Genomic DNA, 16,408 nt, shown 5'->3' with positions numbered 1-16,408 from the left:
TGTTTTACTGCCATTATTATCAGTATATTACACATTGAGATTATTGCAATATGGAAAGAAAACATCCAACAACCACTTGTAAAGTGTGTTTTCCAGGTGTGAGGAGCCTTATAGCAGGAATGTCAAACTCGTTTTAGTTTGGGGGGCACATATGTCCCAATTTGACGTCAAGATGGCTGGACCTGTAACACAACAGAATAAAACCCTATGAATAGCAACAACTCCAGACTTTTTCTATTTATTTTAGTGCCAAGAAATGAAGTAGGGCAATGTTTGCATTTCATAAACAACTCTTAAAAAATGCACATTGCTGTCTGCTGTTCAGTCCCGAGTCTCAGTGTTGAGTTCTGTCCATTTCTCTGATTCAAACAGTGGACAAATTAGGATGGCAATCAGGATAGCAAATTAGGATAACTTCAGACACTGCTCTATTTGACCCCAGTGAAATATAATGCGTCACACGTCTTAACACCCACAATAAACACAGTGCCCACTACAGTAGAGAAGCAGCCACGTTGAGGTTGCATTGAAGAGGAAGATTTTTTGTCAATCTATGTGGACGTGGCCCACGTGACCTTACACCCTGCCGTCTTCCGCTTTTTGGCCAATGAGAGAAGGCGCGAGGCGGGTCCGTGCGGTTGACGGCCAATACCGATCCACGTTTGTTCCACGTCACGTAGAATGAGTCGCATCCGGGTGAGGACTTTAGGGTGAGTAGGTAATTCCGACTGGGATAACAATAATGAATTAAGAAACGTTCACATTTGAATTTATTCAAATTTTCTTGGACACACATGAGCCCAAAATATTAGCTCACACCAGCTGTTTACATGTGTTATAAACACCAAATTAAACGTTGTGTGTCCAACATTTAAAGACCAGCTAGCTTTGAGTTAGCTTTAAGCTAGCAACCTGTCGTTAATACCAACGTCCGGGTTTGCTTTGTCCCTATTTTATCTCTTTTTTCTTTTTCTTTTTCTTTTTTTGTAGACTCCGTAGATATTGATTTTATTTGTGATTTTCCCGGTAGGTTTCCATTTGAAGCTGCTGGCTCTCGGTCTTCGGTATGTACGGATCGTTTCGGGTGTTGTTGCAGGTGCTGTGGGCCCAGCTGCTCTGTGGCTGGGTGCTAGGCTCCGAGCTAACCTTTGAGCTGCCGGACAATGCCAAGCAGTGTTTCTACGAGGACATCACTATCGGCACCAAGTGTACGCTGGAGTTTCAGGTAGGTGTGATTCCGTCCGACATAAAGCTCAGCCATCCAACCTTATTAAAAGCGATGGAGGCAATATCAGGCTTCAGTCATTAACATATGTCGGCTGTGACTGACAAATATTTGTTGTCCTGTCTCTAATAAATCTGACAAACTTGTACATTGTGTGACACACACATTAAAACGGTTTAGGAACAACTCTGAAAACCTGACCTGACTTAAATTCACTAGATCCCAAACTGATCAAGTATCTGTGGGATGCACTGAAACAAGCCTGATCCATAGATGCCCCTCTCCTCAATCCAAAGGCCCCCGACTAACAACATACTGTTATCAGACACAACAGGGCACCCTCAGATGACCCAAGTCTATTCTCTGATGAGTTTTGGAGGCACATGGGAGACCTACACAATATTAGGAAGGTGGTCATAATGTTATGCCTGATCGGTGTATGGCTCCACTGAAATCGTAAAAAATGCCACCATGTTACAGTCTCTAAAGTGATCAGTCATTGTTAAATTATACTGTTTGTTTATTGTGTCTGGTCACAGCAAAAAAACGTCGGACAATAATTGGTCTTTATCATTCTGTGATCAATCCTGATCTAATTTTGTACTAAAGGGTTGTAAAGGGTTCATTAAATTTGCTGAGAGGACGTCAGTGAGCAGCCACGTGCTGCATTGTTTTTAATGGACGACAGTAGTAAGGGCTAAGCGTCTACTGGTGTTTTACTCGTTGAATGCTTTAATGGGAGCTGCAGGCAGAAGGAAACGTTTGGTTCAGATTAGCAGCAATCCACCCATCAGCTGTGGTCTGAGAAGTGTTAACCCAGAACTGTTTATAGAGAATAGCTCAGCAGCAAGTCAGTACAACTTTCATTCCCCAAATTAATCCCACCCAGTTCATCATACTGCAAATATATTGTGATATTTTTATCAGTGGACCGTAGTCTCATTCACCATAGTTTTACCATGTTTGGCAATAAACAGTAACTTACTAGATATTTATATTCAATTCGATAACAAAAATAAATGTATCATTATGCTATTTAACGAATACTCCTTCTGTTGCTTGGATTCTCAGGTTGTCACCGGTGGGCATTATGATGTGGACTGTCGTTTGGAGGACCCGGATGGCACTACCCTTTACAAGGAGATGAAAAAGCAATATGATAGCTTCACCTTCACAGCAGCCAAAAACGGCACCTACAAGTTCTGCTTCAGCAATGAATTCTCCACCTTCACGCACAAGACGGTTTATTTTGACTTCCAGGTCGGCGACGACCCTCCCCTCTTTCCTAATGAGAACAGAGTCACTGCTTTGACTCAGGTAAGCTCCGTGTGTGTGCATGAAGTTTTTATAGTTAGCAAAATTGTGTGTACTGCAATGCACTTTAGAACAGTATGTTACTGTTACTACTGTTAATAATCCCTCCATTTACCGCAGATGGAATCAGCCTGTGTGTCCATCCATGAGGCTCTGAAGTCAGTTATCGACTACCAGACACACTTCCGCCTCCGTGAGGCACAGGGACGCAGTCGGGCTGAGGACCTCAACACCCGCGTTGCCTTCTGGTCCATCGGAGAAGCCCTTATCCTTCTGGTAGTCAGCATCAGCCAGGTTGTCCTGCTGAGAAGCTTCTTCTCTGACAAGAAGACGACTACGACGCGCGTCGGATCGTAACAGTTTATCACCAGTTTCTTTATTTGTTCCTTGGCTCTTGTGCACGGAGTGGGTAAGAACAGCAGTTCTGATCTGAAGTTACATCATATCAGTCTGACTTGTCATGCTCATTCAGCACTGCTGTTTTTAGGAACTTAATGCAAATTCTAGAAAAAAGTTGTGTGTGATTAAAGAAAAACAGATGGAAGGCTTGATTGTGTTGCTTGTGACTATTTATACTGGAAGTAGTTCAAGCACAAGTCATTTAGTCAAAGCAAGCCTTATGTAATTTGAATATTTGAAATAATTTCTAAATGTGTTGTTATTTTATTTGTTATTTTCTGCCCGCCCGTCATCTTAAACCATCTTTCCCCAGTCTGCTCCATTTTTCAACCCCGACTGTGCTCTGGAATAAGGCGGAGGAAGCTGAGAAGCTAAGGTTATTTTTCCTTATCGTCAGAGCTCTGGGTTTCAAAAAACCCACTCACTGTGTAAAGGGGGCTACGCCACAAAGTTGTATTTGTCTATGAAAAGTCTGTTGCAGTTTTCTTTAACATAAAACCTCACTGTATTAAGTGAGAAAGAGTAGATACTGTGCTTGCTTTTATCAGCTTTGTCATTTTAGATGAGTAGGTACAAGGGCAAATGTTGTACAGAGAGTAAACCATCCTCTAATGTTAGCTTGAAATTATTGTTCAGAAGTTAAAGGACTGAAGTCAGAGATGCTGACAATTTCCCTTGAGTCACCCATTTGCTCTTATTATACATCTGGGTGGAGGAATGGCTCAGTTTGACCACACTGAGGTGAATTATAATATGCTTACAATGTATGGGGCTCCTTTATACATCTGTGTGGGAGACAAAAAAAGAAAAACTAAAATTCCTGTATTAGAAAATGGCATTTTGTGTGTTGGGTGATATTGCCAACTGTTTTAACTGCACCAGCCTTTATTTTTTTCCTGGCTCCTTGCAATCTCATATGTAGTTTTGCCTTTGCCGTTTAAAAATATAACAACTTATTTATGTCGTGGGACTGTCCTTTTTGTTTTTATACAGCGCTGTTGTAAAAATGTATCTTGTGTCGCAAAGTATTGCTTCAATACAAGGTCAATCTGGTCACTTTGAGTTGACGTTTGCTGTCTTATCCCCTTCTTTCATTAACAAATACAGAAAGGAAATTTTATTCTTAAAATTTTCATTACTCATTATCGTCTATTCAACTCAGTACTCAGTGTGGGTCGATCTCTTTACGACTCGCACATATGTAACAAAAATTTAGCATCTACGCACAGAAAAATTTTATTCCTTAATATCACTGAGCCATTTAGATTTTTTTTTATTCTGTTTTGCAGAGTCTGTATCAACTCATTAAAATCAAGTAACACCCTTTATTATTATTCATTCAGCAATACATTATTTGTGGTTTGGCTGTGCTTCTTGTGTTATTCTTTCTCCACTCACCATATTTGTGTCGTCTGTCTTGGTACACGGTGCAGTATGTTGGTATTTTCTTCAAGTTTGAACACACTTTTGGATACAGATTCAGCTCTGGGGAACTTGTTAAGTTATTGGGATGGCTGAATAAATTTTCTGTTTAAATGTTCCAAGTGTGGATTTATTTCCTCATTGACACAGGCGTGAAGTTTCTGGATGCGTCTTCTGGTTATGCTTCTCTTTTCCTGTAGGGAGTGATATAGTCAAGGTTGTCACACAGTCAGCTTTCAGCAACTATGTGTCAGTAGTTCTCTTCATCTGGCAGACACGCAGGACATATTTAAGGGTTTTTTTGTTTTGTTTTTTTTACGCTGACCTTTATTTCAACAATAGTTTCTTTTCCACTAAAGGAAAGTGTCATGTGCTGTTCACAAGGGATGTGCGATATCACTATTTTCCTTTCCATCCGATACCAAGAAACATCACGGCTAGTATCCCGATACCAATATCGATAATTTTAGACGTCTACTTGTGTAGAGAGAATAGCTTGTGTAAGATGACTTTTACAAAGTATGTAAACTTTACTTATATTGCACCTTTCACAGGCCATAAACCACAAAGTGCTTCATAATAAAATAGTAAAAAGACAGAATGTTGCACAAAAGAATAAAACAAAAGTAAAACAATGTACATTCAATACAATTATGACCAAAAAAAACATTAGAAGAACATAACTGAACATTTGTGAAAAATATATTTCATACATCTGTATGAGAATCAAACAAAAAATATCAAACTTTTTTTTTTTTTTAAATCAGCAATTAAAGACGATCAACAAGTCTGGTCTTTTTGGACCAGACAGAGTGGTCTTCAGGTTAGAACTTGACACAACTTTGAGAACAAAAGTCACATTCTACATTCTCTGTCATTTCACATTTGTATGTTTATGTTAAGAAACAACAACATGTTGACATACGTCTAAGTATATGCCTGTGATGGGCACTGTGATGTATTTTCACTATATATACCTGGATATTGCCTGCCTCTCTTTCTTTAAGAGTTCCTGGGGGCATTTCCCTCTCTCTCGTGCTTTTTACTTTTTTTCCGAAGTGATTACATCAGTGTCTTAAACGTATTAACGTTTCCTGTGAAAACGGACTTGGTATCGATATTTTGATGTGAGGATCGATCCTAAAAAACACCCGTCTAGGTCGGAAGTATCGACATTTCTGGATCGATCCCTGCTTTTCACAGGATATCTCGCCTCAATCTTTAGTCGCTTCCCATTGGTTGTTCAACGAGCATCCCGCTCTCTGATTGGCTGTCCACCTGTCAATTATTTGCCCCCCCACTGGAGAAAAAAAGACTGCGTTGCGTTTGTGATTTGACAGAAACTGAGTCGTGATCATCCGGTCGAGTCGTGGGTGGTTAGCCTTCCCTATTTACCTTCTCCCCTCGCTGAAAGCCTCCGTGGTGCCAGCTTCCTGAGTGGCTACACCGACCTCCTTTTCCTCGCCCTTTTTTTTCTGGGTAACTCTGTCGTTTATTCGTCTACGTGTACGTGTGTGTGTGTGTGTGAGAGGGAGAGAGAAACCCGGCGTGGATATCGAGGGATATCCCTCCTGGTTTGGAAGAGGAGAGCGAGCGTCGTTTTTTTTTTTTTTTTTTCCAGGCTAAGCTAACAGCGGAGGGTGGGGGTGGACCGCTGCATCTCGGCCCTCGGGGGAAGAAGAAGAAGAAGAAATCTAACAAATACCGTCTCCGGAGTAATGTTATGTTGTGGAGCAATGAAAAACGAAGGACGCGTATCTAATAAAGGGGAGCTTCTCGGAGAGGGGGAAGTGTCAGTGGAGGAGTATCGAGTGAACGGCCAATAAAGAGGTGGCGAAAAGTAGTTGAGCGAAGCTACGTCGGCTACAGCTACGTCGATCGAGGAAGTTGACTTAGCCTCTCTGCTAACTCGAGGGCAAATATATCACTGGACCATGGGTCGACTCAAACCACTCAGTTGTTAAACGAGGGAAAGATTCACTAAACCCGCTTTTGGTGCCAAAAAAAAAAAAAAAACTTGAAATAGAAAGTGTTTCATTTCTGTTTTAACCGAAAGCGTTGGCCAATTCGTTTAACCGGAAAGTCGGAGCTGGTTGTAAACAAAGGGTCCCGAGCTCCACCTGTCCACGTTACACCCCCGACGGACTCTCTGTTTCACCGACACATTTCTGTGTGTGTTTTTTGTGTATTTTATTTTTTTATTCACCCGTGGACACTAAGTCTCAGTTATGGATTTAAAGACGGCGGTGTTTAACGCGGCCAGGGACGGCAAACTCCGGCTGCTTCAAAAACTGCTGGAGAACAAAGATGGACGCGAGGTGACTAAATTAATGGGAGAGAAGACGAATGGGGCCACCCCGCTTCTCATGGCCTCCCGGTACGGGCACCTGGACCTGGTGGAGTACCTGCTGGAGTGCTGCTGCGCCCCCGTGGAGGTGGGGGGCTCGGTGAACTTTGACGGGGAGACCATCGAGGGGGCCCCCCCTCTGTGGGCAGCCTCCGCGGCGGGTCACCTGAAGGTGGTCCAGTCCCTCCTGGGTCACGGGGCTTCTGTCAACAGCACCACCCTCACAAACTCAACGCCCCTGCGGGCGGCCTGCTTCGACGGCCACCTGGACATCGTGAAATACCTGGTGGAGCACAAAGCTGACCTGGAGGTGGCCAACAGACACGGCCACACGTGTCTCATGATTTCCTGCTACAAGGGGCACAAGGAGATAGCTCAGTACCTGCTGGAGAAAGGTGCCGATGTCAACAGGAAAAGTGTAAAAGGTGAGTGAGTCACCGCCAAATACACGCTTTTTCGGTGGATTAGAAACATCTAAATCTCTAAAACAAATACTGGAGGATCATGCAAACAGATCCTCATACCTCACGTGTGATGACATGTATTAGGTCTAAATATACACTTAGTCAGCAGGGACCATCATCAGGTGACATTTTTTATTTTTTTTTCTGGCTTTCACATATTTCAGTCTGAAATGACTCAACGGACGAGCACGAACTTCTGGTTCCTCAATGGAAAGCAGTGATCTAACTACGTCAGCTTGCACATGCCTGTCTGGGTGTGTCTGAAAGATCACATATTTCTCCTTACATGGTGTTTTTATAAACGCAGTAGCAAAATAAAAGTGTTTTGATATGCTTGTGTATCAGGCGGTTATTGGCAGAAGTTGAGCGTTGCGACTTGCTTTGTGGAGTAAAGCAGCTGTGGCCCAATTCCCAGATTTTTGGTAACGGGGGGAGGATTTCAAAAGTGATCAGGAAACAATAAAATTACTCATGCGCCGTGGTTCACTCCTCCTCTGAACATCTGTATAATCCTCTGCCTTCCAGATGGTCCTACTCCCAAAGTGTGGCTATTTTTTTTTGTTTGTTGTTGTTGTTTTTTTATGGCCACTGTGTTAATCCTCGCACACAGCGTTGTCAAACTCGATGCACGTGCATTGAATGTGCACCTTCGAACCCCCACCCGCTGCACTTCATTGATCAGAGCCGTGCGGCCGTAGCTTATTCTTAGCTTTCCTGATGAAGTTACACCGCACTCATTCATGTTCTCCAGTTAAAGAGCACGAGTCATGTGCTTTATTGTGCGCAAGCCATTACACGGGACTGCATGTGTGGCGGTGGAAAGCCCTCTTTCAAGCCAGTACCCTTCCACATAACAGCTGAACCAACACCAGAGAGTAAATGTGAATTATTCAATATGAAGTGGACTTTTTTTTTCAGAAACAATGGGTTTGTGTTGATGGAGGACACATGCAAGTTAGGGCAAAGATATGGTCACGACGCCGTGATAATCACAGGCTGACTGAACTCCTTTTAAAACTGAACTCTTCCAACGTCATCAAGTCCTTTCAGTTCACCACCAGTTTGTGAAGTGTCGTCTGTTCGAAAGGCCCTTTTAAAGCAAATCCAAACAAATCCATTGGTTTGAAACACGGTTTACAGTTTTCTCATCCAGGCAAACAAACTTCAACATGTTATGTTAAAATACAGCCTGCTCTCTTAGTTTGGAGCAAGTTAAATTGAACCTGTGAGACACGTTAAAACCTAAACTTTGTTTAGTCGGTCAAAACCACAACACGAGTATTAAACGTGTGTGTTGTGAGGTCATCTGACCTATATTTGTGCATCTCAAACACGCTGAGGAAAACATGTAGTGCTCCAGTTTTCTGGTTTATAGTGGTTTATAGTAGTTTCTGTGGGGTGGAAACGATGGTAAATCTGTTTCTAACCTTCTAGCAAACGAAGAGTGAAGGAAGTCAGATGAAGCATTACCTGTGACTTTGTAAAGAAAGTAATGATATGAGTCGTGTGTTCATAGTCTGCATTTTTGTTGGAGCTTACAGACGATTTCCATGGCTGAGTGCCCTGTTTGAAACAATAGTTTGGACCACTGGACATTAACAGACTCCCACCTTCAAACAAATGATTAACAGCCCAGTCACGTCCTGAATAAATGCAGTGATGGTAAAACTGTCCCTTTCTGAAAATGATTTTCCCAGTGGGGAATTAACACTATCACACCTCACTGTTCATAATGTGCTCCATTATATTTATTTATTTTTTGTTTTGAATTCCACACCAAGTTTCTCCCTCATAGGGTTTCGCCGACAACGTGACACACCCACCCAAGCAAAAGCAAACAAGTCTGTTTCAAAACGTTGCCCAGTGCGGGAAGGAAGGAAAAATGTACCCTCACCTGCCAGGTCATTGGAGGACAGTGGACATTAATGCAGTCTAATATCAGAGTCTTACACTAAATATTTGTTTAAAATGACTGAGAGAGATGTTGATTTTCAGTTTGGTTTGTAGCACCGTTGAATTGTGTTGTGTTGTACAACACTGACACATTTTTCCATTTTTCTTCAGTGGCCCATTATACATTTGAATCGACACCTTTTTGATGCTGTTTGACAGTCCTAAAGGAGGGTTTAGGATGCTATTTGTTTTCACTAGTGTACCTAATGAAGTGGCCAGTGAGTGTATAATGTACCTGTTGTTCTTTTCATCACATTTTTCCTCTAACTTCTGCTAGAGCTTGACCTGTGGTTCATCCGTCTTAATAGTTTTTTTGAGTTTTCAATTGACATGCTCAGACTGAGACACGTCTGAAAGGATGATCACTGCACGGATAAATGACTCATCACAACATCAAGACTATTGACTAATCTGCTCTTTAAATATGTTGCGAGTGTAACATAAAGGTTTCTTATTAACCGACCCTTAAGATGACCTAATTATGTAATCAGACGTTTGCGTCAACACAAATTGGCTCTTCCTGCCACGTACAACTTGTCATTTACATGACAGATATATGTTCTCTTTCATTTCTTTTTATATATATATATATAGTTCAATGTGCCAGAAATATAAATGTTCCCCCCATTCATATTGATAAAATTGAATTTCTTCAATAGGAAGTTTGTAGACAAAGACAAATGTGTGCTCTCAGTGGGTCTACCTACATTAATCCCACATTAATCCCAGCACTGTTCATTTGTTTGAACAACATATTTTCCGATTGACTGATTGAATTTTTCTTCCAACCAGCCCAGGCTGCTCTAATTTCAGGTATTTGTCTGAGTCTCTTTCATTATGATGGGGCTATTATTCCAACTATGAGCAGCAGGGCTTTGTGATATGGCTGTTTTTTTTCCTACATGAATAAATAGTTTTCTTTATTAATCCCACATGTCACATGTAATGTTCAATATCAACAAAGGAGAACAAAAAGCAGCACTTGCGAGGCTGCCTTTGTGCATAATTGGTTAAATATAAAAGTGTTGTTTGATGAAATGGTGTCAGGCAGCAAGTGGGGAAACAGTCGCAATGATATAATATACTACAGGTTGCAGGATTTATGTTCTTCTGAAAGTTTTGCAGTGTCTTGTCTTTCACCACAGTATATTTTTTTTATATAGCACCACTTTAAGGGAGCATTCTGCTTTAAGAATAATAACTTGAAGTTCTTGTCAGGCTGCATGGTCCAGAATCTGTTGTTGTTGAGTAAAACGTCCTTAGGAATGCTACTTAATATAACATAATATCTCTGGCTCTATGGTTGATGCATATTATTGTGTTCAGACCTGCATGCGTTTAGAAAATAACACCAAGAGGAAAAACATCTTGAAGGAGAGATTTAGGCATTTTCGACATTTGTTCCACAGTAGTGTCCTTCATTAATGGTCCGGCTGCGTGTCAGTCATACGAACCTTATTGTGAGACGCGTGTCCTCTGTCTTCACAGGCAACACAGCACTTCACGACTGCGCAGAGTCCGGCAGCCTAGAGATCATGCGCATGTTGTTGCAATATGGAGCGTCCATGGAGCAGGACGGCTACGGCATGACGCCGCTCCTCTCTGCCAGCGTAACGGGTCACACCAACATCGTAGACTACCTGACGTCACATCAGCAGGTCAGGCTTTTGGTCGCTTCGCGGTGCAGTTTATGCATGTGTGAGGATATGATGTTTTGTAACAAAAATATCTAAACAAAGCAGTCCTCATTTGTCCTCTCCTCTGCAGACAAGGAGCAGTGAACGCATTGATGCTCTGGAGCTTTTGGGTGCTACATTTGTAGATAAGAAGAGAGATCTGCTTGGTGCTTTAAAATACTGGAAAAGAGCCATGGACCTCAGGTACACGGACAGCAACAACATTGCCCATAAACCAGAGCCCAAGCAGCTGGTCATGGCGTACGACTACGCCAGGGAGGTGAGTTGTGACGTTCAGTGAGGTCCTTTTTTAAATTCATGTGGCAGGAAACGTCCATAATGATCAGAGAAAAAGATGAAAACGTCATGTATCGTCCTTTCAATCGTCTCAGGTGACAAACGGGGAGGAGCTCGACGGTCTGATTTCTGACCCGGACGAAATGCGCATGCAGGCTCTGCTCATCCGTGAGAGGATCCTCGGCCCGCAGCACCCCGACACGTCCTACTACATCCGCTACCGAGGTGCGGTCTACGCCGACTCTGGGAACTTCGAGCGCTGCATCAATCTGTGGAAGTACGCGCTGGACATGCAGCAGAGCAACCTGGACCCCCTCAGCCCCATGACGGCCTCCAGCCTGCTGTCGTTCGCCGAGCTCTTCTCCTTCATGCTGCAGGACAGGGCCAAGGGACTCTTGGGGACGTCCGTGTCGTTCGAGGACTTGATGGGAATACTTTCCAAGAGCGTGCTGGAGATCGATCGAGCGGTTAAACAAAACGGACCAATACCTCCCGACCCGGCCCAGCTCAGCAAGGCCCTCTCAATTATCCTGCACCTCATTTGTCTGTTAGAGAAGGTGCCATGCACCGCGGAGCAGGACCACTTCAAGAAGGAAACCATCTATAGGTGTGTACTCTGCCTGTAATGTCATAGAGGAACCATGTACTGTTGTGCTTTTTTGTACAATAATAGTTGTTATTTTTCTACGACGGTAATTTTCTTTGACCCAATTTCTAAAAATGGGGTTTTATCATGTGATTCCGTTGTCTCCCGAGCACATTAACACCCCCTATTTTCCAGAGAAGAAGAGGGGTGTAAATTGAGCTAGATAATGCTGCAACATGTTGTACCCGGTCTCTGCTGGGACATTGTGCTTTTGTAGTTCCATCTTTTGACTTGAGATCTCTTTTGACATCTTTCCACGTCTTCAGGTTCCTGAAGCTCCAGCCATGTGGTAAAAACGGCTACAGTCCCCTGCACCTGGCAGTCGACCGCAACACCACCTGTGTGGGACGCTACCCCGTCTGCAAGTTCCCCTCCCTCACGGTCGCCTCCATCCTCCTCGAGTGTGGGGCTGATGTTAACAGCCGAGATGAAGATGACAACAGGTATGTTTTTTTGTTTTTTTTTTCCCCCCTCTATAATATCATTAATAATTTGGATTTGATGTGGTATTAAATTCCCGATCCATTTACCCGTTGTTCCCACCAGCCCACTCCACATAGCGGCGTCCAACGGTCACCCCGACATCATGAACCTGCTGATTTCCTGCGGGACCCACTTCGACAGCACCAACGCCTTCCAGCAAACAGCCTGCGACCTCCTGGACGAGAAGGAGCTGGCCAGGAATGTCATCCAGCCCATTAACCACACCACGCTGCAGTGCCTAGCCGCCCGGGCTATCATCAAACACAGCCTCGACTACAGGGGGAACATTCCCGAGAAGCTGGAGGCCTTCGTCTTACTCCACAGATAATGATCGTGAAGGAGCAGGGCGGTCGTGACAGGGAGGTGGGGGTCGATTATAAATGGACTGAACGGACTGAGGAGTATCGCAGTTCAACACCTGACCCACGAGGTGTTTGAGAAGCAGGAAAAAAAAACAAACAAACAATTGTGTGGGTTAGGTTTGCAAATTCAAACTATTTGGAGAGTATCAACTTCATGTGCACAGACTTGTCCTCGTTTAACCAGGATCAACTAAAAGAAGAAAATGGTCGGATTAAACGGAGGAACGAGTGACCGTAATTCTCCTCCTGTGTCTCAGAGCCGCAGACCTGACCGGTCAAAGCCCGTCCGGTCTGTGGGGACGCATTTGGAGGGGGACTGTAACATGGACAGACTCAAAAGTTGAATCTCTGGATGACCTGAGCAAAAGGGTTTACTACGTATTTCTGCTTGAGAATCTTTTTTGTTTTTCCTTTTTTCTTTTTTTTTCTTTTTTTTTTTTTTTTTTTTTTTTGCATATTCCACAATGCTATTTATTGGATGAAACTTGAGAGATTTTTCTCCATGCTGGCTCCAACCCAGTCTCAACATTGCCTGCTTCTCTCTTCTCAAAGCAAGAGAGGAGGCATTTCTACATATGCTGGGACTTCAGGTTATTCATTTTTTTTTTTTTTTTTTTGTCCCTTCACTGTTGCCAACAGTCATGGACCCTTCCTCAGTCATCCTTAGGTTGTTGTTTTTTTTTGTTTGTTTTCTTTTGTACTTTTACAATACATGTAGATTTTGTCATGCAAATCTGGACATCTGCCAAGTGGTATAGGATTCTTGATTCATTTGTTCCCACTTTAGTGTATAACAAAGCTTTACAAGAAGGGTAACACCGTAAGTGCTTTATTCTTCCTATGCACAGGCTAGGCTGTTGGAAAGAGAGACTGTTGTATTCTGTGCCGGCACTTGTCTGTGCAATATCTCTCATGAGTTTTTGTGTTTACCTCATTGCTGCCGTTTCCTTCAGTATCCACCTGCTTCAATCAAAGAGCAGGGTGCAGAACCATTGTGCTCATTGTTGGAAGAAGAAGAATGAATGAATGAATGAATATGAGTGATTCGTTTAAGTTTTTTTTGTATACATGAACGTGTGAGTGTGTGTGTGTGTGTTTGTGTGTGTGTGTGTGTGTGTGTGCGCGTGCGCGAGCCACACAGAGTGTTTCTTGAGTGTTAATGGAGCTCGCACACTGGTGAAGCGGCACTCGAAGCGATTCCATACCGCACATGACCACCACTAGAAACCACGGCGGCCGAACCGGCTACAGCCGCTGGAGAGTGCAGGCTTGTACACAGAAGTGACCTCTTTAACATGTGGCCGACCTTTAAATGCCATCATTTTTTTTTTGTTTGTTTTTTTTAAGTTAATAATCCAGATCAAAAAAAAAAAAAAGAGTACATCACTGGCTCACTGTGCATGTGCAGCAGCATATCAACCAACCGAGTAAAACTGAAGACTTTTCATAAGAGTTCATGACGACTAAACTGCAACCCAATTATTTTTATCTTTTTTTTTTTTTTCCCAAAAACACTGCATAAAACGTGAAGACGGAATGCTAAACCGCATGTTTAATTGAAACTAGTAAAGAGGGAACGTGCTGAAATGGATTTTGTGTGAGAGGCATTTGCTCGTTTTGAATTTGAGAAAAGCTCCGTAGTGGCCGGTGCCGTCTCGCAACAACGGCTCGGTAACGTGGCTGGTTATGAAAAGTGTCACTGAATTAAAATGGAGATGGGTTTACCACTCTGTACAAGGCTACATGGGCAAAAAGTTAAAAAAGAAAATGCAGAGAATTTGGCATTTCATCACGTACAGTAGATGATCTTAAAGTATTCTAGAGAGAAACCATTTTTGGAAGAAATGAGGTCAAAAACCAATAATGAATGGTCGTAGTCTTCGTAGAAGTCACTGCATTGGGCTCAGGAACACTTTCTGTAAACAACGTTAAAAACTCTACCAAGCTATGAAGGAAAAAATGAAAACCAGGTTTCTGGATGACTCCAAACAAGTCCGTCCTGCAGTCTCGACCCGTCGCTCACCGAAAAACAGTTGGCACATTATGCAACTAAAAATATGACAAAGGAGCCCCTGAACCCGTGAGCGGCCGAGATCCTGTATCAAAGAAGCCTGGAAAAACATTCAGGCTTTCAAGCCGTCATCCACCGGCCTCCTCAAACACTTACACTGTGTTCTTAAGAGAAGAGGTGACGCAACAGAGCGGTAAACAAGCTTATTAAAAACGTGTTGCTGGGGTCAAATTCAAAATGAGCAGATGATTTTTTTCACGTAGTTTCTGTTTCAGCCTTTTGGTGATTCGCCTTTGTACTATTTTCAATAAAAATGTAGGGGTTTGAATGATCACTGCGTTCTTACTTCATTTACATTTATCACGAACCGGTTCGTACTGTTGACTACAGCTAGGATCGTCATTTTTGTATGAGAGGTGACGCGTGAGTGGGAGGACGACAGAGTAGTACAGCTTTGTGAATTATCTTGTTTGCACATTAGCTTCAGACGTGTGGGTTTATTTAAGAGAAAAACAAAAAAATAAAAAAGGGCTTTTCACATTTTGTAGGATTTCATATTTCAGTCTATTTAACCTGACGGCTCAAACAAAAAAAAACAAAAAAAAAAAAATCAGACATCGAAAAATGTATGAGGACTCCCAGGGCAACTTGATTTGAATCTGCACTTTACTACAGCGGAGTTAAAGATTTGTTATGGCATTAATCAAGTTCATGTCTTAATAACCAGTTTGACAATAAACCCATGTTGCACTTGTCTCCTCGTCCACATGTCTTCATTTCCCTTCTTGGTGTTGAACTGATCGCACAATGTCTGTGGCAAGTGTGTAAGTGTGTGTGCATTTTAATTATAGCCGGTGTCATTTGGCCTAATTAGGATGAGGAGCGTTTATGTATCCCACCAGTATTATGCTGTTTAACTGGGGCTTCATTCAGTCCTGACCTGATGCAGTTTTCTCCAGTCGCTTGTGCTCACACAAATCAAAAGCTTCATGACAACAACGTGGGGGAGTAACGCTTAACAAGAGTCTGAAGTGTTTGATACTTCATTGCTTTTACTGCAGAGTCACTGAGCGCCGGTGGAGCCTTTCCAGATATTTGAACCCCGAGAAGACGCACAGAGGACACCCCACCCCACCCCCACCCCCACCCGGACTGGAATGTGCCCAGAAAAACCTTTGACATTGCTGCAGGAGTTACTCATCACTGAGTGGCTTCCAGGAGCTGTCCCAAATAAAAACATGCTAATTTATGGCTTGTTTGTTCAGCATCCTATACCTTTGGGTTATGTCCAAAGACCTTCAAAAAAAAAAAACTAAACCCTTCCCACCGTCGTTAGCTTTAATTTGTCTTTATGTAATGAGAGCATCCTTAGTCCTGGTAGTTCTTCACTCATAGAAACATTAACGTTAAACGATTTAGATGGTATTTCACTTTTATGCGCAGTAAATGGACTCTAAAAGGACTCTAATACCGCCTCAATAACACATTCTTGCGAACCAATTGAAATGCAAATACGAATTAGGTTATTCTGTCTCCTCCACACAGTCCCAGAATGTCGCACCTATCCTCTATGTTCTGCGATGATTCACCGTCAGGATCTCTCGACGAGCAGAGAGTGGGAATTTCTAACTGAGTCATGATCGCCGTAGGTGTGCGTCGTGTGTGATTGTCTGGGCCGCTGAGGACAGCAGGACGGAGCAGGCCCAGATAACGACCCGCATACACTTTGCGGCCCATAAAACTATAATTTCAGCTTTCACGACACGCAGCCGCTCGAAAACTGATACACTGTGACTGAACCATGACTGT

At 42.9% G+C, this 16,408-nt stretch overlaps 2 protein-coding genes across 2 annotated transcripts; both read left to right on the top strand.

Annotated features, from left to right (window-relative positions):
* Positions 1-643: 643 nt before the first annotated feature.
* Positions 644-4,478, top strand: tmed7 (transmembrane p24 trafficking protein 7). Its single transcript, XM_047592206.1, has 4 exons — positions 644-710; positions 1,031-1,225; positions 2,297-2,542; positions 2,660-4,478. The coding sequence occupies exons 2-4, from the start codon at positions 1,067-1,069 to the stop codon at positions 2,894-2,896; spliced, it is 642 nt and encodes a 213-aa protein (XP_047448162.1). The 5' UTR covers positions 644-710; positions 1,031-1,066; the 3' UTR covers positions 2,897-4,478.
* A 1,205-nt stretch (positions 4,479-5,683) lies between these two features.
* On the top strand, positions 5,684-15,353 carry fem1c (fem-1 homolog c). Its single transcript, XM_047592558.1, has 6 exons — positions 5,684-7,132; positions 10,613-10,782; positions 10,892-11,080; positions 11,193-11,704; positions 12,010-12,186; positions 12,290-15,353. Exons 1-6 carry the CDS (start codon positions 6,589-6,591, stop codon positions 12,552-12,554), a joined length of 1,857 nt encoding a protein of 618 aa, XP_047448514.1. The 5' UTR covers positions 5,684-6,588; the 3' UTR covers positions 12,555-15,353.
* Positions 15,354-16,408: the final 1,055 nt, after the last annotated feature.

This window comes from Mugil cephalus, chromosome 8 (genome assembly GCF_022458985.1).
Source record: "Mugil cephalus isolate CIBA_MC_2020 chromosome 8, CIBA_Mcephalus_1.1, whole genome shotgun sequence".
Lineage (NCBI taxonomy): Eukaryota > Metazoa > Chordata > Actinopteri > Mugiliformes > Mugilidae > Mugil > Mugil cephalus.
This window is presented reverse-complemented; position numbering and strand designations above follow the sequence as displayed.